The sequence below is a fragment of the Vigna unguiculata genome, chromosome 6 (genome assembly GCF_004118075.2).
Source record: "Vigna unguiculata cultivar IT97K-499-35 chromosome 6, ASM411807v1, whole genome shotgun sequence".
NCBI classification, from domain to species: Eukaryota; Viridiplantae; Streptophyta; class Magnoliopsida; order Fabales; family Fabaceae; genus Vigna; species Vigna unguiculata.
In genome coordinates, this window is record NC_040284.1 from 8,089,592 (window position 1) to 8,112,421 (window position 22,830).

Below are 22,830 nucleotides of genomic sequence, written 5' to 3' on the forward strand. Positions count from 1 at the left end.
GATGGATAAACATTGTACGAAGATATGTACTATTGTTTTTAGCATAATATAGGTTAAAGATTAATTTAATTATAGAGTGGTTATGGAGTTCGAAATGACGTAAATAGATGCATTTTTGAATTAATTAAACAACATTTTAAGCATAAATTTGCACAAAACCCTACATATCGGTGAACATAAGAAGAACCACGTTAACAAATTGATTAAAACCAAGAGAATCATTAATTGAAGAAATTCATTAAAAATAGATAAGTAGAAACACAGTCATGCTGAAACAACTTTTCATTCAACGAAAAAACACAATAAAACCAACGATATACTCTATAACACTTTCCTAATAGATATCAGTAAGATTCAAAAATCGTACAAAACAGAAAAAATATTGTGCATCAAGAGAGATCTTCATTCCGGTTGTTGTGTCTTGAATCCTATGATGTGGATTTGACATCATTCACCAGCCACCGATTCCGACATTAGCAGAGTTCAACATTGACAAGTCGCCACCCTTGTTGAAATTACTAGGGTTATGGTTACAACTATTATTGTTGTTGATGTTATTGTCATGATCATCCCTTTCTTGTTCTTCAGAACCGTATCTATAAATTTCAGGGTTCTCGAAGGTAGAAATGGTCAAGTTGACATCGTCACCGGCGACGACTCTACCGCCGACGAGGCCACCGAAGACTCGACCGTGAGAGGTGGAGAGGTGTATCCCAAAGGATAAGGAACGAGGAGGGGTGGCGCCGGGGAGAAGGGTGTATTGGTTGTTGTGTAAGTAGGAGCCAGTGAGGGAAAGTAAGTTGAAGGGTCCATGGAGCATGACGGCGGAGGAGCCACTGGGGACATGGCGGAGGGTGACGGTGGTGATGACACCGGAGGCACTGAGGATGGTGAGGCTGACATGGGTGCGCCGAGCGATGTTAATAATGGTTTCAATGATGTCATGTCCTGGAGCGACATTGACGATGAGAATCTTGATGTTGGGTTGTGGGAGAATGTATTTGGGCTTGTTCTTGGAGCCTGGAGGTCTGCCACGTGGCTTCTTGGAGGGTGGAGTGGCAATAGGGAGATTCTGCCATTGTTGGTTTATGATGGGTGGTGGCAGCGATGGAAGAGGACAGTGGGAGGAGCTGGTGTGGTGGTCCCAAGAGGATTCAGAATCTGAGTCTCCGGAGACTGAGATTTGGGAGAGGGAGATTGGCATGGAGTTGTTTGTCATTGTACTAGAAAAAATGTATATCAATTAAGACGAGTTTAAATAGAAGAGGAAAGATAGACGAAATGGTTGGATGAGAATATTGAAAGAACCAAGGTAAGATAATTGATTGTGAGGATTTGAAGCTTTGTTTGTGGGTGATTTATAGTGTGGTAGTAACGGTGATAAGAATGAGGGACTTGTGACGAAGGTTTCAACTCTAGAAAGTTTTTTTTTTTTTTTTTTTACAAAAATGATTTAGTTTTACTTGAAATTTATTCAAAAAGAATATACTTTAAAAGTGTTACCCTAAATGGAAAAGTTTTATTTGGAAGTCTAAGTTCATTCGACTTGACTTGAGTATAGGTTGCCTTAAGACATCACCTAAAGTTGATTAGAGTCAACTATAGGATCAGACTAACTTAATTTTACTTGGATTAATGCAAATTTAGCTTCTTTTGGACCTGAGTTAACGTAGTTCGACCTGAGACCTTGATGATTCAATTCAACCTTGGATTTAGGATGATTTAACTAGACCTTGGCCCTAATATGACCTAACTAAACCATTTGACCAGAGTCGACTAGACTCAAACTTTGGTCAAGACAGGCTCGTCTCGACCTTCAGCCCGGGCTAATAAGTTTCAACCTTCATCGAGACCGACTCGACCTTGCGTAGGACAACTCGACTTGACTTCCAATCTGATCCAACTCTGCTCGACCTACTACCTTATCTGACTTGGTTCGACCTTAATCTTGGGCCGATCAACTAAACCTTCAACCTAGGCTGACTCGGCTCAACCATCAGCCGAGGCTCACTTAGTTCAACCTTTGGCCTAAACTGACTCAGCTCAACCTTTAGGTTAAGTTGACTTTAACTCAAGCTTCAACCCAAAACGACTCTGATTAACCTTCCACCTAACCCAATTCAGCTCAATCTTCAACCTAAACTGACTATGTCCAACCTTAGACATAGACGACTTAACTTGACGCAGTTCTTAGTTACCTTGACTCGACTTAAACATACCTTGATTATCATTTTTTTCTAGATTAACATAAAATACTAGGAAATTGTACTATTATGTACGACTCTCTTCTTCATTTTTTAGTGAAATCACGCTCACTCACATGACTTCATTCTAATCATATCAACCACTTGGGCACGAAACTCAATCAAGTTATTTTGTATTTTGTCATGATTAGCAATATATTACAATGGATTAACATGGAACTCAAATTCAATACGAGCATAACCCTGCAATTTGTGTCTTCTTTTTATAAAACAACTAATGAACATCATCGTTTATAGAATACTATCAAGGAATGAAGGAAGCACACATGGTGATGATAGTTTTCATTATCAGACCTCTCATGATTTTATTATTTCCAATAGACCTTTCCTCTAAAATATAAGAGAAAACAAGGAAAAAAGTAGATAAGCAAATGTTCTTACGAGGTCGAAGTATATTATGTAAAGTCTTCTACAAAGCTTTAGAAGGTTCACAAACTCGAGCTCAAGGGGTGCTCGTCCTTAAACGTTACAAACAATGGGGAGGTGCCTGCAAAAGACACTTAGATACCAAAGTCAGTTTGAGATGTCAAAGAATAAATGTCAATGAATACGTAATTAATGTACTTCATAAAATTTGTCTTTTACATTATGGTTCATGGGCCTTACCTAGTTGGCTTTGGTTTAAGTGACCTAATTACTTGATAATCAAATTAAGATAGTTGACCTTGGATTTAGCTATTCTAAATGATAAGCATGTCGAACCAGTCTATTTGAATAATTCAAGTACATCTCATCCTATAGGGTTGACATGTACCCGACCAGGTCGTCTACCTTATGGGACCTAGTTAACCTAAGTGGTACTATTCGAACCAATTTCTCAAACAAGCAAACAAGAAAAGCAAAAAGATGAAAAACACAAGTCTTAAAGTCAAAAGAGTATCCTTCCATTAAGTTCAAAAAGTCCATACCAAAGGGCCTTAATATATTTGGCCGAGATATGAAAAACCTATTCTACGTACTAAAATGAAAACATAAGTTACTACTCTTCTACGACATCTTGAGCATTCTCTATTTCTTCATCAATAATTTGGCTAACGGTGGAAGAAGGACTCATCCTGATTGTTCCCTCATCATCATGGTCATCCTCAGCATCCTCGGCCACATGCTTAGTAGCCTTAACGGTCGTTATCTCTACAACATCAACTAGGTGGCCATCATATATATCCAGATTCACACTAAAACGGGCATCAGTAGTCGACACCTCTTTGTATAAGAATTCATCTTGCCTTAATTAGCGCTTTCTAGAAACCATTAATATGCTCAAAGATTAACATATTGCTAAAGAGTGGCAATCTCAACCACGACTTCTTCAATTTTCTCCTCCTTCAACTTCTTCTAAGCACCAAGTAGTGTGCCTTCCAACCTTTGAATTTCCTGATCTCCTCCTCATGGGATTTCTTCTCAATGGCCCATTTATATTGCTTAGTGTCCACCTTCTTCAAAATAGCAAGTTCCTCCATAACCTTTTTCTTGCCCTCATTAGCCAGTTCCTTCTATAGAAAATTAGCTACCCTCTAGCTCATCACCATGGATCACGCTTGGAATTCCAACAAGGCCTTTATGGCAACACTAGGCTCCATTGTATAAATAAGTTCTGACTCTTGGTCAATTAGATTAAGATCCATGTTTTTCCTCATCCAGATCCTACAATCGTCGAGGTCACCAAGTTTTAAGGCAATAGAGCAAGAGCTCGGCATGCTGCCCTTGGCCAAGAATCTTATTTTCTTCTTATGTTTGCCTTTTCCCCTTTGCTTGGAAGGAGCAGGCATCTTCACAACACTCTCAAGCTGATGATTCTCCACTTCAACCTGAGTCAAGTTTGGAACATTATCCTACCCCTTATTTTTTAAGCAACCTTAACCATTCGCTTTCTCAACTTGACGAACACATCCTCGTCCACACCCACCTTTGTAGAATGTTCAACCATATAGCATGCAAAAATACAAATTTTTCATATTAGCCAAATTACACTAGTCATGGAAAAAGGTAAACTCATTGTATATATCATTAGTCGGCTTAGGAGAAAGATAACAATGTTCTATGTTAGGATCTTCATGGGAAGTTGTTCCAACACTTCCATTATTTGTCTACTCTTTGAGCAGAGCAAACTCTTGGGGACCTCTTTGCATCTCTGAGGATTTATTGTCAGTAGAACGAAAATTTTGGTTTACAATCATCACCATAAAAATCTGACCTCTCGATTAAGGTCATGGCAACCTTGAAGTTTGACCTCCCCACCAAAGATAACCCCTTAATCGGATCCTTAGGACGGGTAACATAAAAATAAAGAATGCTCTTAGGGGTGGGGGACAAATACAAGGCTTGGCAAATAAGTCAAAAAACTTGTACACCACACCAGTTGTTTGGATGAAGTTAAGTGTGAGCAACATTCAAAAGACAAAGAACACCCATGGTGAACTCGTCAAACAAAAGTCAAGCATGTAAATGATACGAAAATTCCATATATACATAAAAGAATTATCTTCATCCCTTTTGCAGCCATGGCATACATCGTCTATGTTGCCTAGTCTCTTAAGAGACACTATATCAAGACTTACTCCTTGGTCAGAAACATATATATTGTTAAGCCAAGAAGTCCAAATTCAGGACCACCAGAACTTGGAAGATGCAAGTTGAACCTCCTCATGAACCCAATTCTCTTAGGCAAGGAACTCTAAGCATGTTCTTCGGGAGGATCCTCCTTACACTCCCTGGTAACCTCCATGGTCACCCTCAGCACCCTAGACAAAGAATCGCCAGACAACCCTAAAGGTCGGCTAATACCCGACCCTTTATATGCACTCACATTGGAACCAATGAACGACATACCTCGAAATACTTGACCCTTTGTATTTCTCATAAGAAATTCGTAGGGGAAGGTAACGAAAGTAGAAGAAAACTCAGGAAATTTGGTGAAAAAAGTGACAAAATGAAACACTATTTATAGAATGGACTGCAATGTTTCACCTTCCCAACCCATCCCATGCCAATATGTAAGCCTTCAAAAAAATCCCAATCATCTCGACTCTTCAACTTCCAAAAAACACATTGATCCTAGCAAAACTCTAACAACCATATGCTCATGTCCGAATCAAGACTCTACACCTATCCAAACATATCAAACCTCTTTGTCGCTTTAGCTCCTTGATGTTGGGGGGCTACTATACCTATAGGTTCATATGACCAAAGAAATACAAAATTTCTTTGCAAAGATCTAGAGGTTGAGAAGCCAATAATTGAGTAACTGTGATCGCTTCCTTAAAAGTCTTTAACATAGGACATGTTAAGACTATGAGGCTAGTGTGTTGTGCACGGCCAAGATGCCCCATAAGGTACACAGATTGGCCGGCTACATGTTGCCCCTCTAGGATAACATATACTCAATTACGCCAATAAACTAGTTCGACATGATTATCATTTAGAATAGTTAAATCTAAGGTTAGCCATCTTAATATAATTATTAGGTACTCAATTATTGGTCACTTAAACCAAAGCCCAACAAGGTCATGCCCATGAAACATAAATAAAAGGCACATTTTACAAAGTACATTGATTACATATTCATTTATCAGGTAATTAGCTCACTTAAACCAAAACCCAACTAGGTCATGCCCATGAAACATAAATAAAAGGCACATTTTACAAAGTACATTGATTACATATTCATTGGCATTTATTCTATAAAATCTCAGACTGAATTTGGTATCAAAGTGTCTTTTGCAAGCATTCCCCCTCCGTCTGTGATGTTTGAGGAAGAGTACCCTTTGAACTCGTGTTCATGAACCCTTTAAAGCTTTCTAGTAGACTTGATATAATATACTTTGACCTTGTAAGAACAACAAACATAATTTCACTAAAATAAAAGAGAGAAGTCATATTAAAGAGCACGACTTCATATTTAAAAATAATTGAAGTCGTGCATTGTTCCACATGTTCTTCTTTTCAAATTATATTCTTTATAACTTGATCATTTTGATAATTTTTTAAAAATTTACTGATTTGGATCACTTTAAATAAAACTAACTTTTTGTAAAATAAATAAAAGAGAAGATGATAGTGCTATGGTTTCTAGGAGCCAAGATCATAAAAAAATACAAAAGAAAAATTTAATGATTAAGTCAATTTGTTTATTAAAAATAATATATAATTAATGGTAAGAATTAGTAAAATATTTTGAAATCATATATAGAAAAAAATGATATTCCCATGGACATATGTAAAGAGGGTTCAAGGAAACCTTTCTTCATGCTCCTTCTCATCACCAATCATCTTAGCTGTAAAAATAGGGTTCACATCTAGAGCTTCACCATGGTTCCTCTTACAAACAAATGTTGTGGGTCTTTGTCTTGTACCATCTTTGTTGCTTCAAACATGGGTAGATCCAACACCTCTTGTCCTAGCCATTTCTCTATATGGAAATCATCACATAAAAAATTATCATAACAATAGGCAACTAAGTTTGATCAGCTCCTTAACAAATGATAAAATTGAACCCAACCAACAAAAGCAATAAATGCAACAGAAAAAAATTCAATACACATGCCAGATTGTCCAATTTGAAAGTCATTACCATATCCCAGAACTTGTTTTAGAAAGGCCAATCCATTAAAATTGTCCTGAATTGAACAATATATCGAAAGGATTCTAGGATCTAGTAATAACTTCTAGATTTAGCAGTTTAGTATGTATTGGAACCTTTCTTCCCTTTTCCTCCTCCCCGCGGGCACCCATTTTCTCCTAAAACACAACTATCACATTATGCAAAAATAGTTGGACATACTTATTCTTCTGCACCAAACAAAAAAAAAAAACATTATAGAGCAAGCGAGATTGATAGAGGTGTAGTCTGATCTTCTAAATGTGATGGAGGTGCGGCTTGGAGGTGTAGTGGTATAGATAAAGAGGTGCACGTTGTTTGTCGACGAGACCAGTGGAGATAGGGGGCATCGATTGTTGTATTTTATGATTTATTATATAAAATTAATATTCCCTATTTTCTTATTATTATGGATTGACATTAATCAATAAATTAAATGATTTGTTAGAATCAATTACATTGCGCATTGTTATTATTTTTATAGGTAATATATAATTTTTTGAGTTTCTGATAAACGGTTTGTGATGGGTTGGACTGTTCAGTAAACGGTCTGTGATAGAATTGAATAATCAGTTATATTTTTAAGAGGTCCCTAGTCTTTGTTGGTAGGATATAAAATCAATACCCCATTAATCAATTTTAAGTAATAACGTAAAACCACACTTTTGATATACGATCTAAATAACCTATCTATCAAAAAGAGAGCAATAATGTCTCATACGTGCATCCATGAATCCTTCATTGATTCTGGGTACACAATCCTTTGAACTCATACTTGAATATATTATATTGTTGTGTCTTATATTTTTATTCCTATCAATTGGTATCAAAGCCAATAAGATACAAAATATAATTGTTCATTTTGGAAGTGCATTTTAATTTTCATAACTGTGCATCTTAATATTATATTGGAGATCTTAACTTTCTTGTTTGATTAAAAAATTTATTAATGGGTTTAATTAATTGCCATGAACATTAATAAGCTATTTGTCTCATTTCATACGTGAAACTCTCGTAAGCACCCAAACATTTATGACTAAAAACCTCAATTTCATTCATTCTCGTTTTTCTGGTGTTGCTACAATGGTGGAATTAATGAAAATTAATGGATTTTGATAGGTGATTAAAATTATTGAAATCCCATATTAAGGAACCCTAACCCTAATTAAAATCTCTTTTGAACCCTTTTTTTTCTTGCTAGGAAATTGAACGGCCTGTCAACGACGGTGGAGCTATGGCGCGTTTGTCTTGTTGAGTCTTTGTCACTAGTGCGGCAAAGTGCATTATTGATATCGCAGAGTTGCCCATCCATGGTGGTTTAGTGAGGTTTCGTCGCTTAAGGACCCTTTCGCGAGTGGTTCGCAACAGTTGCAACAGTGGTTCTGTCGTAGAGGCTCGTAATTTTTTCTTTCGCGATGGTGAAAACAATGGTCGTTTGCTCGCACTAGTGGTCTTTATTCTCATCGCAATGGCTTGCAATTTTCTTCTCTCGTGATGGGATGCGATTTTACTCATGCTTAAGAGTCATAGTTGTTGTAGGCGATGTCGACCGATTGGTTTCTGGTCTAGCGTAGCAGTGGTGGGTTTTCACGGTGTTGGACCTGCGTGCTAGTAGCCTGCATTACGCACAATAGTGGTGAACGACAATGGCAACGGAGGTTCTGCATCCACTGTTGTATGTTGTTTTCGTTTCTTGTGAAACCTTCTCGTGAATGCTTCTGGTTTTGCTGCTATGATCTAGGTGGTTTCCGGCGGCCTGCATGGTGTGTTGGTGGCTTATGGTGGCTGACGGTAATGTTTTGGTGGCTTGCGTTTTGCACCCTGTGGCCTACGTTTTGCACTAGATTTTGAACCAATTTTTAGATTAAAAAAACATTATTATTATTATTATGATTTCATGCATTATATAATTTTATTATATTTTTGTTAAGCATGATATAATTTTGTGGGAATAATTTAATTTAATTATTAATTAATTAATATGATATTACATTAATTTTAATCACGCCCTATCAGTATTTTGTTATTAATGTATTTTATTTTTCTTGATATAATGTATTTTGAATTTTATTATGTCAATTATTTGTCTTGTACTTTATCGGTATTAGATTTCTTTTGACATGAGATATGCATTGTATTTTTATTCTAATTATATTTCTTATTTATTATGATTCAGGACCCTTAGGCAAGACCATAATGAATGAGAAATTTGGTATTATAGGTCTATCTTGTTGTGTATTCAGAAAAATTTATTTTTGTTTATATACACACTAAATGTGCATATTAAATGTTTCTTTGTTATTTTGATACCAACTTCTTTGCCTATGCAATTGACTTTCATCAAAACTTTAAATGGGATAAATTTTGAGGATTGGAAAGAATCTCTGGATTTGCATCTGACAATTACCAATATGGACTTTTCTTTGAGAGAGGAAGAAATTCCAACTCTTACCCCTAAGTCCACTGGTGTCCAGAGAGCTCCTCGTGAAAAATGGGAACACTCGAATAGGGTGTGTCTGATGGTGATGAAATACACCATGGAGAAGTCTATTCGATAGAGCATTCCAGATAATGATAATGCTAAGGATTGTTTGAGATCAGTTGGTGAGAAGTTTAAGACTTTTGATAAAGCTCAAAAGGGTCATTGTTTGTCACTTCTTGAAAAGACCAAATATGATGGTGTCAGTGGTGTTTGTGAGCATATGATGAAGCTTGTGCACTATTATAACAAACTCAAGTCTCTAAGAGTGGAGATAGGTGATAGTTATTTGATTTGGCAGGTTATGGAATCTCTTCCTTCTTACTTTGATGTGTTGAAGTTTTACAACACTTAGAAGGAGGAATGGACAATTTATGAGATGATAACTATTATTTATCAAGAGGAAGCATCAATTAAAAATTCCAAGTCTCATAGTGTGCAGTTCACCGCTACTAATTTTGGAACTAAACCTGTGAAAAAGGGTTTCAAGGCAAATCTCGTTATGAAAAGGGGAACACGGGAAAATTGTTAGTTGTTTTAGAGCCCAAGAAGAAGTGCTTCAAGGGAAATTATGCCTATTGTAAGAAATTTAGGCACAAGCTAGCTGACTGTTATATTCTTAAGAAGAATGTTGATAAGGAAGTTATACTCCTATATGCTCTAGCTTGTTTAGAATCTAATGTTGTTGATGTTTCTCCCAATTCTTGGTGGTTAGACTCTGGTGCCACTATTCGTGTTGTGAATGCTTTACAAGGGTTCACAAGCTTGAGAAAACCAAGTGATGTTAAGTCCAAAATTATCATGGGAGGTGGAGCTAGAGCATCAGTTGAAGATATAGGAGTAATTTCTTTAAATTTACCTTCTTGACATGTTTTGTTGTTGAAAGATGTTGTTTATGTACCTTCTATGAGAAGGAATTTGATTTCAGTTTCAGTTTTGAATAAATGTGGCTACACTTTTGAATTTGGGAATGGTAAACTTGATGTTTATTTTAATTCAATTATTGTTGGCTCAGAAGTTTTATGCAATGGGCTTTACATGCTGAATATGAATGACATGTCTATTAATTCTATTATTGGACATAAGCGTAGTAGAATTGACGAAAATTCCTCTATGTTGTGGCATAGACATCTGAGGCATATTTCAAGGTCTCGGATTGAGAGGTTGATTAAATAGGGTATTCTGCATGATATGGATTTTTCTGATTTTGATATTTGTGTTCATTGCGTTAAAGACAAGTTTACCGCAAAAGTAAGAAATACAAGAGCAAACAAGAGTAATGATGTGTTAGAGCTTATTCATATTGATATATGTAGACCTATCACACCCACTTCCATGGGGGGATATAGGTATTTTATCACGTTTATAGACGATTATTCCAGATTGGGATGGATAGATCTCCGACAGGAAAAATCAAGTTCCTTGGATGTTTTTAAATCTTTCAAAGCTGCTATTGAGTTGAAACAGGAAAGAAGATAAAATGTGTAAGGTTTGACAGAGGTGGAGAGTATTATGGTAGATATGATGAGACTGGAAGAAATCTTGGACCTTTTGCTAGATATCTTGATAAATGTGGTATTGAAGCTCAGTATACAATGCCTGGTACTCCTTAGCAAAATGGAAATGCAAAAAGGAGGAATCACACTCTTTTAAAGATGGTGAGATGTATGTTGAGTCATTCCTCTTTACAGGATTTCCTTTGGGGAGACACTTTAAGGATTGTTGTGTATATTCTTAATCTTATGAGCTCATGTTTGGGAAGAAGCCAAGTTTGAGACATTTCCATATGTGGGGTTGTAAGGCAGAGGTGAGCCTTATAATCCTCAATTGAAGAAGCTTGATCTTAAGACTGTTAGTGGGTTCTTCATTGGTTATTGTGTGGGTTCTCATGGTAGCATGTTTTGCAGTCCTCCTCACTCCATGCAGGTTATTGAGTCTGACCTTGTCGTATTCTTTGAGGATTATTTGGACAGTGGGAGCAATGCACCCTGACCAGTTACTCTTAGAGAAGATTGTGTTGTTATTCCCGTGCCATCCTTTTATCTTCCCGTAGATAATGTGATTCTGGTTGTCCGTGATGAAAATGAATTTGTTCCAGATATTGTGGATGCCACATCACCTATAGTAGATGAACAAGTTCATAATGATGTTGTTTAAGAGGTTTCTTTGAGGAGATCTCAAAGAGTACGCAAGTCTTCTATACCTAATGATTATCTTATGTATCGTCAAGAGAATGAATATGATCTAAATGATATTGATGATCCTACTACTTTTGAAGAAGTTATTTCTAGTTCTCATGGTGTCGATTGGTTAAATGCTATGCATGATGAGTTAGCTTCTATGGCTCATAATGATGTTTGGGATCTTGTGGATTTGCCACTTAGGTGTAAACCAATTGGGTGTAAATGGGTCTTCAAGACTAGGCATAGTCCAGATGGAAAAGTTGAGAGATATAAAGCCAAACTTGTAGCAAAAGGCTATAGTCAAAGGGATGACATTAATTATAAGAAGACTTTCTCATCGGTCTCTACTAAGGATGTTTTTCGTGTTTTTATGGCTTTAGTAGCTCATTTTGATTTGGAGCTTCATCAAATGGATGTCAAAACAACTTTTCTTAATGGAGATTTATTTGAAGAAGTGTATATGGTTCAACCTGATGGCTTTGCTAAAAAAAGGCAAAGAGGATTTAGTTTGTTGGTTGAACAAGTCTATTTATGGGCTGAGACAAGCTTCTAAACAATGGTATTTAAAATTTGATCAAGTGATCACTTCTTTTGGGTTCAAGGAAAATGCCTCGAATCAATGCATTTACTTGAAGAAAAATGAGAGTCATTTCATCATTCTTGTCTTATATGTTGATGATATTTTTCTTGCTAGTAGTAGTGTTGAACTTTTGACTGAGACAAAATTTATATTAAATAGCCACTTTGATATGGAGGACCTTGGTGAGGCTTCTTTTGTTCTGGGATTCAGATCTCTCGTGATAGGTCACGTGGCATTCTTGGATTGTCTCAAAGAGGATATATTGATAAAGTCCTCAAAAGGTTTAACATTAATTCTTTCTCCTCACGTGCAACACCTGTTCAAAAAGGTGACAAACTCTCTAAATCTCAATGTCCTCAAAATGATAATGATAAAGTTGAAATGAAAATGGTCCTATATGGTTCCGCTATTGGTAGTTTAATGTATGCTCATGTTTGTACTCGTCCTGATATTGCTTTTGTTGTTAATGCTTTAGGGAGATACTTGAGCAACCCAGGTTTGGATCATTGGAAAGCCATTAAAAAGGTCTTTAGATATTTGCAAGGAACTAAGGATAATATGTTGACTTATAAGAAGTTTGATCAACTTCAGGTCATTGGTTACTCTGATTCTGATTTTGTTGGTTGCTCTGACGACCAAAAATCTACTTCTGGCTTTATTTTTATGATGGCAGGAGGAGTTATTTCTTGGAAGAGTGTTAAACAAACTCTTACAACTACTTCCACTATGGAGGCAGAGTATGTTGCTTGTTATGAAGCTACTTGTCAAGCTATGTGGCTTAAAAATTTGATTTCTAGCTTTCAAATTGTTGAAAGTATTTCTAGGCCACTTGTGATATATTGTGGCAACACTACTGTCGTGCATTTCTCTCAAAACAACAGAAGTTCTACTCACTCAAAGCATCTTGATATAAAGTTTTGGTTTGTTAGAGAGAAAGTTTTGGATTATCAAACTCGGATTGAGCATACTGCTACATAAAATATGTTAGCAAACCCACTAACTAAGACTTAGCCATTGGAGTTTCTCAAAATCATGTAACTCATATGGGTGTGGTTAAGTCTTGATGTACTAGGATAATGGGAGTTTGAGATTTACATTTTTTTTATTATGGTTTTCATGAGATTTAGATTTATCAATGACGTCATTTTCATTACATCTCTTTTAGCATATTAAAATTTAGGAACCATTTTGGGATCACATATTTATTATGTTTTGGTTATATTTTATTTACTATCTATTATTTATGAAATCTAAGCATATGGTAAGCATCCCTATCAGATATTATCTTTGTGATTCATGTTTATATTTCTTAATTGGTATTTGTGCTTGTATTGTAATTAATATAATTTATTTATTTATTAATGTTATCCAAGTGGGAGAATGTTGTATTTATATAATTTATTATATATAATTATTATTCTTTATTTTGTTATTATTATGGATTAACATTAATCAATAAATTAAATAATTTGTTAGTCTCAATTATATTGCACATCCTTATTATTTCTATGGGTAATATATAATTTTTTGGGTTTCTGATAAATTGTTTGTGATGAGTTGGATAGTTTAGTAAACGGTCTGTAATGAATTTAAATAATCAGTTACTCTTCTGAGAGGTCCCTGACATATGCTGATAAAATATAAAACGGATTATCCATTAGTCAGTTTTAAGTAACAACGTACACTTTTGATATATGTTTTAGAATAACTTATCTATCAGAAAGAGAGCACTAATGCCTTATACGTGCTTCTATGGATCTTCATTGATTCCGGATACACAATCTTTTTAACTCAAACATAAATATATTATCTTGTTAACTCAAACTTAAATATATTATATTGTTGTGTCTTGATCCTATCATGCACGGTCTGAATAAGAAAGGGAAATATGGGGAGCAGGTGGACGGGGTGCAACAGCGGCGTAAATAAGAAAGGAAAAGATGGGAGAGAAAATCAAATTAAGATTTTTAATGCACTAAGGGTCAAAGTGGGATTTTAAAAGTTAGGAGTGCAGGAAGAATAAAATTGGGGTAGAGGAAGAAATGGCCTTCATAGAAATATTTCACAATCCATAATGTAACAGACTTGAGATTTTTTTTCATACTTTTCTATCAACTACTTGAAAGCTAGAGTTTGCTTCGACATCAAAGATAAACGTTTTGTCTTAAAAGTTGCATTTGTTTTTTTCTTTAGGATTTGCCATGTATTCCCTTGCGTATAAATGTGTGTGTACAGAATTCAAAATTTTTCAGCCACATATTTGTTGTTGATAATATAGTTATTAAACATTACATCTTATAATAACTTAAAAAAAAAAAAAAAAAAACTACATTTCTTCCGTCAAGCTATAAAATATACAACTATATTCTCATTATTAGTGGATAAAAAATCATTTTTTTATTGTTAAAAGTGTGTACACAACATTTTTTCATTAGTTTCTAAAACTATTAAAAAAATCCTCAAAAGTATCAATAATATCGGCATATACTTAGAGCAATAAATAAATAAACTGAGTTTAAAATTTTCCATGCCAGAGAAATGTTTCACCCTTCAGCACTTTTATTTCGTGAGAATTTACCTATCTTTCACAGAGTTTAACCATCATATGTCAACCCCTGTACACTACATGAGAAGGAAAAGTTGATGAGAGGTTCCAACTATCAACGAAGTGATCCACATGATGTTAGCAAAATCAAAGTTGACTAAGCCATGGGGCAAAACTAGTGAACAAATACGCTACAATTGACACCTAAAATTGACCTAAGGTAAAAATATGATGATAACATGTTTAAAAAAAACTTAAATTAAACTAAATTGGTTTTTACTTTTATTTTTGAAAACCTAGCTAAATATTTAAATTCTTCCCAAATGTTGAATCTCCTTTTTAAACTCAAGGTGGGACTTCCCAAAATTACATATATAATACGCTTTTACTTCTCTGTTCATGTAATTTTGGTTTTTGTTTTTAAACAGAAATCATGACTTCTATTGATGAAAATGTAATTATTATACTATTCTATTTCTAACCCGGTCTAAAAAGTTGTCCCTTTAATATTGTTATATTAATAACACCTCTCTTTCATGTTTGCTTAACTTTCCTCTTTCGTTTTCTTTGTTCAAAGTTCAGAGTTGATAGAATTTAAAGGGTGAAGAGTTTGGAAATCTAGCTAGGAAAATGGTTCTTAAGTTCGTGAAAGGAAGTCACAGGAATGCAAGAATAAGAAAAAGTCTGAACTTGATGAGTTAATGTTGCAGATAACCTACCTATACCAAACATGTCAGCATCTAAAACTGCATAACTGTCAACTTGGTTGTTGCAACTTCCATTTCTTCTGAACTTGACATTCTCCCATAAAATGTTGTCTTCTTAGTTTCACTTTTCTCGCACAGAAAAAACCAGACAAACCAATGGCAGCATGTTTGAATCCACCTAGGTTATCTAGCACTGAAGATGACTCTGTCATACTCTTCTCAACTTCTAATTCTCCGGAAGAGTCCATTAGTGCTTCTTCTTCCTCTTTCCACCACTCACCGCCACCATCACAGCAACAATTCAGAGCTGCATATAAACTTTCTGTGAGAAATCTCTCCTACACTTTGCAGCCTCACAAGACCACTTCCTTTTCATTTTGTCATCAGAGTAAAAAACCAGAGCCCTTGAATATACTCAACTCAATCTCTTTTATAGCCAGAAGTTCTGAGATTGTTGCTGTGGCTGGTCCTAGTGGAACAGGAAAGTCTACCCTTCTGCGAATCGTGGCAGGAAGGGTAAAAGATGAAGACTTTGATCCTAAAAGCATTTCAATCAATGATCACCCTATGACTAGTGCAGCTCAGTTGAGAAAGACATGTGGGTTTGTGGCACAAGAGGACAATTTGCTTCCTATGCTGACTGTGAGAGAAACTTTGCTGTTCAGTGCAAAGTTCAGGCTAAAAGAAATGACCCCAAAAGATAGAGAGTTGAGGGTAGAAAGCTTGTTGCAAGAGCTAGGACTTTCACATGTTGCTGATAGTTTTGTTGGGGATGAAGAGAATAGAGGGATATCTGGTGGAGAGAGGAAAAGAGTGTCAATTGGAGTTGACATGATTCACAATCCTCCAATTTTGCTCCTAGATGAACCAACTTCAGGTCTAGACAGCACTTCAGCTTTGCAAGTCATAGAGTTACTGTCATCAATTGTTAAAGCAAAGCATAGGATAGTGGTTCTTTCAATCCACCAACCCAGCTATAGAATATTGCAGTATGTTTCCAAGTTCTTGATCCTCTCTCATGGTTCTGTTGTTCACAACGGTAGCCTAGAACAACTAGAGGAAACCATAAGTAAACTGGGACTCCAAATCCCAACACAGCTGAATGCTTTAGAATTCTCCATGGAAATTATACGAGGATTGGAAGATTTCAGTTCCAAATATGTGGAAAAGGAGCCATTTCCACACCTCATGTGGGCAGAAGAAGAAGAAAACTGTGGTGGAATCCAAATTGTGCAATCACAGTTTACCAAGGAAAGTTTTAGCAGTGTTTGCTATGCATACTTGGTGGAGATACTGTTTTTGTGCTCAAGATTTTGGAAGATCATTTACAGAACAAAACAACTTTTCTTGGCCAGAACAATGCAAGCACTGGTTGGTGGCTTTGGTCTGGGAAGTGTTTATATAAAGGTAACAAGGGATGAAGGAGGAGTTGCAGAAAGGTTAGGACTATTTGCATTCAGTCTTAGTTTTCTCCTCTCTTCAACAGTTGAAGCACTTCCAATATACCTTCAAGAGAGGAGTGTTTTGATGAAAGAAGCCTCAAGGGGAGCCTATAGGATTTCCTCTTACATGATAGCCAACACTTTTGTTTTCCTTCCTTTCTTGTTTGTGGTATCCACACTTTTTGCGGTTCCTGTGTACTGGCTTGTAGGCCTCAACCCTTCTCTTTCTGCCTTCACCTTCTTCACTTTTGTGGTGTGGCTCATTGTGCTCATGGCAAGTTCTCTTGTGCTCTTCTTAAGTGCAGTGTCTCCTGATTTCATTTCAGGGAACTCTCTCATCTGCACAGTTCTTGGAGCCTTCTTTCTGTTCTCAGGGTACTTCATTCCAAGGGAGAGTATCCCAAAGTATTGGCTTTTCATGTACTATGTGTCCCTCTATAGGTACCCTTTGGATGCACTCCTCACAAATGAGTACTGGAATGTTAGAAATGAGTGTTTCTCTCATCAAACAGAAGGATCACAGTGCTTGATCACAGGTTTTGATGTGTTGAAGAGTAGAGGACTTGAAAGGGATAACAGGTGGATCAATGTGGGAATAATGCTCGCATTCTTTGTGTTGTATCGTGTGCTTTGTTGGATAATTCTTGCAAGAAAGGCCTCCAAAACAACAATATAATTAATAACAGTCATTGCTTCAAACTTGAAAACAAAAACATATAAGCTTCAAATATATGGCAGGTTCATTAGAGTTCACACTAAGAGAAGACTTGCTCCCATGCCTATAGTTAATGTATGATATGAAATTCTATGCTACAAACTTATTCTAGGAATAATGTATGAGTTTATGTCTCACTGTCCCATTATAAATGTCCTCTTTTCCCTTCTCTCTTGCAATGTAAAGGATGAAAGTAACTAGTAGGTTTTGTAGGAATGTGGAGTGTGAACCTTCTCTCTCATAGGTGACAAGACTAAAACGGTAAATATGATGACTTGAATGCTAGTTAGAATTGGAACAAAAGAGGAAGATCCCTTGAGTATATGACTATATGATTAAGAAAATATGAATGTACTCCCTCGATAAATATATCATATATATTTATAGGTTTCTGAGTCCTATGAAATGTGTTACAAACCGAAACCAATAATAATAAAATTTTACTACATATAAGATAGATTAACGTGATATATTATTTAATTATATTAACCATATATTGTATCGATATATAGCATAAAAAGATATTATAATATCAAGGGTTAAGTATGTTTTCAGTCTCTAAACTTTGACCCAAAATTGAAATTCGTCTCTTTTCAAAACTTCGATATATTTTAATCTCTAAACTTTAAAAATGAATGATTATAGTCTTTTTAACTCAATTAAGTCAACTTTTGTTGTATGGGTCGAATGCGTTTTCATGTTAGTATTGGAATTGTTTACACTCTTTGACACATTTATGATTTAATATCTGCTAGGAAATGTGTTTGACCCCTCATAAAAGTTAACATAATTGAATTAAAGGACTATATTCATTTTTAAAGTTTAGGGATTAAAATGTATCAAAATTTTGGATATGGACGAATTTCATTTTTGGATCAAAATTTTGGGACTAAAAACATATTTAACTCTAATATTAATATATCATATGCAGTGGTGGACTACGTTATGACAGATGGTATCATGGTCTCCCAAATTTTTTTATACTCATATAGTTTATTATATAATTTTAAATATATTTTTTTAAAATTTAATATTTTTAATATATTTTATAATTTTTTAATACTTATATAATTTTAAATATATTTTTTAAAAATTTAATATTTTTAATATATTTTATATATTTGATATTGTAAAAAAATTTGTATTTATATCGATCCATAAGAAAAAGTTTTTTTATTGTTCAAATTTATTTTTCAATTTGACCTTTCTAATATTTTTTAAGTAAAAATAATTATTTTCTTAATATTGTTTTTTAAGTGATCATTTGTTTAATTTAACCATCTTTTTATTTAATTATTTTTTTTAAACTTGATCACTATAAATGAAATTAATTATAGTAAAATTATAAAAATTATTTATATTTAATTTTATAATTATAATAATAACAATAATTATTATTTTATTATTTTTTATTATCATAAAAAATAAATACAATACTTTACTAGTTTATATAAAAGATTTGGGTTACTCCTTTGGTTTTTATTTTAGTTCAAAAATATGAAGTTGGTACTCTAGTTTTTTTATCTAGTTTCAATTTGATCTCGATTTTTAAAAAAAATGATACAATTTTTTTTTGTTAAATTTCTTAATTTGGATCAAGATTTTTCATAAAAATTGAAGTTGTGAATAATGATAGTTTTCTTTGTTGATATAATTGACATAATCCTAGTGTCAATTTGGATAAAAAAAATTGCTTCACTTCAAGAAATTTTACGAAAAGGATCAAATTGCATTCATTTTAAAAAAATCGGGACCAATTTGAGACTAAAAAAATTAGAGGACTAATTTGACATTTTAAAACGAAAAAATGAACCAAAAATATAATTCAACCAAAATTTTAACACCTTCAAATTATTCGCTGAAAATCCACCACTCATCATATAATCAAATTACCGAAATTTTGTCACATATTATAATTATATTCAGTAACCAATAAATATTTTTGTTAATATTATAGGTTACTTAAGTACATTATTATTGGTATATATTCTTTATTTAACTCATTTTTATCTAAATTGGAACTCAGAAGTCATACTTTAGTTTCTTATTATCTTTTAAGTATGAAATCAATTCTCATCTTGTATTAAAGTTTATGAAAATTAGACGCATTTACGTTTTCCTCGTAGGATTTCGTAAGACCATTCTGTTAATAAAATGTAATTTATTGATAATTTAACACCAAATCATAAACTATTTTGTTACTAAGTTATAATTTTAAGGGGCCATTTTGAATTTGTGTTTTACGTACGTTTAGATAAAAAAAAAAAAATTTCTTTTCTATATAGAAGAACAAAATGAAGGAGTGAAAGAAAAAAATAATGAAAAAGAAAGATTCTATAAACGAAAAGAAAGAGATAAAAAAGAAGTTGAAAGATTAATTATTTAATTTATAAGAAATCGGTGAAGGAAATGTTATTTTATTTTTATTAATATTTTTAAATATCTATCATTCTTATAATAAAATATAAAAATAAAAACTCATAATTCATTATAAGAGATATAAAATCAATTATGGAAGTTAAAAAACTACATAATTATATTTTTTTTATGCATCCCAAATAATTATGCACACCACATAAATAATCAAATATTTTACACTTTCATTGCGTGAAGAAAAAACATATTTTTGGAAGATTTCATAATGTTCTATTTAGAAATCACTTCTATCAAATCAAATCAACCACGTTTTTTACTTATTTTTATTCTTTTTCAATTTTTCCTAGCTATTTAAATTATATGAAAACAAACACTTCTGGATATTACCCAAATACCACAACTTCAATCATTGAAACATGTCCATTTTATAGATTTTTTGGTCAATTACCTGTGTCCTGAAGAAGCTTTCCATGTTTTAAAAGCTTGAATCAATACTTGACTGTTATACCCTTCTTGCCCAACTTCTTTTTCGTTTTTTTGTTTGGCCTTTCCTGTCTCTGGAAGTGCTCCCGGCTCACACGGGTTGGCTCACCACGAGCCGGGTTCAAAATGAGTGAACCCAACCCGGCTCACTTTCTGGTGAGCCAGAAATTTTGTAACCCGGCTCAACCCACCACAGGTTGGTGGGTTAAGTGGGTTGGCTCACCAACCCACCTAAAAAAATTATTTATTTATTTTTTTTATTATTCAAATATTTAAATAAATTTTTAAGTAACCCATGAGATGACAATCATAGTAAAATTAAGAACCAATATTTTGATCACGCTCACCACCAATATATGAAGAATTATTTCCAAGAAAGTATCCATTAGTCTAAGAAAGCATGACTAATATTACAAATTTTCTGTCATGCTATTCAACAAAATATAAATAAAAAAAACTATACATTTTTTTCATGCTAATTTAGAAAAAATTGTTTATAAGACGGTTACTTGAGTAATTTACTATAAAGATTATAGTTAAAGATTAAAGTATCAACATATATATAACTTGACAATCAAATTAATTAAACATTCAAATAATTCAAATATAATTAAGCAACATTCTAGCATTTAAAAATATGAAATTGTGAACAAATATAATTGGAGTAGTAAATAATTAAAAAAAAATTAAAAGAAAATTTAAAAAAAATAAAAAAAAATTGTAAAAAAATGTTGGTGGGTTAAGTGGGCCAACCCACCTTCAACCCGGCTCGAACCCGTTTAACCCGTGGGTTAAGTGAGCCGGGTTGAGTTCAACCCACTTTTGAAAAAGTTGAATTTTTCTCAACCCAACCCGGCTCGAACCCGTGGTGAGCTGGGTTGGCTCACGGGTTGAAACCCATTTTGACATCTCTAACTGAGTTGATGGATGTTCCATCCGTTAATAAATGTTAGGTCAGAGTTGGATTGTGATAATTTTTTATTTTGTAAGGGTGTTGTTGTGTGGTTCCTTTCTCTGAATTTCCTACCTTTGTCAAGGTATGTCATTTCCATTCTTTAGTTTTTCGTATGTGGTTTATTTTTTTTCACTACTTGGAAGATTTTAGTTTTCGATTGTTATTTCTTCTAGGTTCCTCAGTTTCAAGGTATGTCATTTATCATGTTTTGCCTTTTTATAGTTTTACTGAGGCATTTATGTTTTTTTTTTCAGATTTTGGTTGTTATTTCGTATTTGGGTTTTGTCAGTGCTTCATTTCTTTACATTTGTCGAGTTCAACGAGGTATGTATTTTATGGTTTGTGGTTTACTTTTATTGAGTATCGAAAAGGTTTTAGCTTTTGGTGTTTATTTGTTGTGGGTTTCCTCAATTTCATAACGTATGGCCTATATGTGTTTTATGTCTTGGTTTTGAATTGCGTTGCTTCAGTTGTGCTTTGTTTTTAAATTTTTCTGAGGCATTGATGTGTTCTTAAGCAAAAAGACGAAAAGGTTTTAATTTTTATTATTTCCCCATTACTTATTAGTTTGCTTTTAATCATTTTTGTTTTTTGAGCCAACCCACGATATTGTTAGGTTTGTGTGTTTTTGGAATCCTGGTGGTGGTTTTTCTTTCCTCCCCGTACCGGCATTTTATGGTTATTTATACGAGAATACAAGTAAACCTTCTTTCCTTTACTATGGTGTGTGGTTTTGGTGGTGGCATTTGTTGTCTCTAGGTTTACTTTATGGATCATGTAATAAATGTTAATGTATTTCAGGCCCTTTTAATTTTGAGGCAGCAAAGACAAGAGGGGGTGTAACATCCCGGTCGGATACTACTATTTTAAATAAAATAAAATGAAGCTAAAATGCATTTAATAACCAAAGCTCTTTCTTAAAATGCGGGAAAATTTCAAACTTTATTAAAAACACCAAAAGACAAAATCCATAAATCCATAAACATTAAAAACACCTATAAATATAAAACAATTTATAGTAACTGCTTACAAAAATAATCCATAAAATCATTAAAATAATTCTATGTAAAAATTTCCATGCTGACCCCACTCCGGCTCTAAGTATCCACGTGCTAACCTACATCAACACTAAAAGACAAAATCCATAAATCCATAAACATTAAAAACACCTACAAATATAAAAAAATTTATAGTAACTGCTTACAAAAATAATCCATAAAATCATTAAAATAATTCTATGTAAAAATTCTCATGCTGACCCCCTCCCATTTCTTCTAGGTTCCTCAGTTTCAAGGTATGTCATTTATGTTTTTCGTTTGTCTTTCTCATGTTTTGCCTTTTTTATAGTTTTACTGAGGCATTTATGTTTTTTTTTTCAAATTTTGGTTGTTATTTCGTATTTGGGTTTTATTGGTGCTTGCTTTCTTTACATTTGTCGAGTTTGACGAGGTATGTATTTTATGGTTTGTGGTTTACTTTTATTGAGTATCGAAAAGGTTTTAGC

General features: G+C 33.9%; 2 protein-coding genes across 2 annotated transcripts; one reads left to right on the forward strand and one right to left on the reverse strand.

Moving 5' to 3' along the window:
* Nucleotides 1–451: 451 nt before the first annotated feature.
* LOC114188356 (AT-hook motif nuclear-localized protein 19-like) lies at nt 452–1,219 on the reverse strand. Its single transcript, XM_028076950.1, has one exon. It carries the CDS (start codon nt 1,217–1,219, stop codon nt 452–454), a length of 768 nt encoding a protein of 255 aa, XP_027932751.1.
* A 14,273-nt stretch (nt 1,220–15,492) lies between these two features.
* Nucleotides 15,493–17,728, forward strand: LOC114187317 (ABC transporter G family member 23). Its single transcript, XM_028075535.1, has one exon. It carries the CDS (start codon nt 15,512–15,514, stop codon nt 17,471–17,473), a length of 1,962 nt encoding a protein of 653 aa, XP_027931336.1. The 5' UTR covers nt 15,493–15,511; the 3' UTR covers nt 17,474–17,728.
* The last annotated feature ends 5,102 nt before the right edge of the window (nt 17,729–22,830 follow it).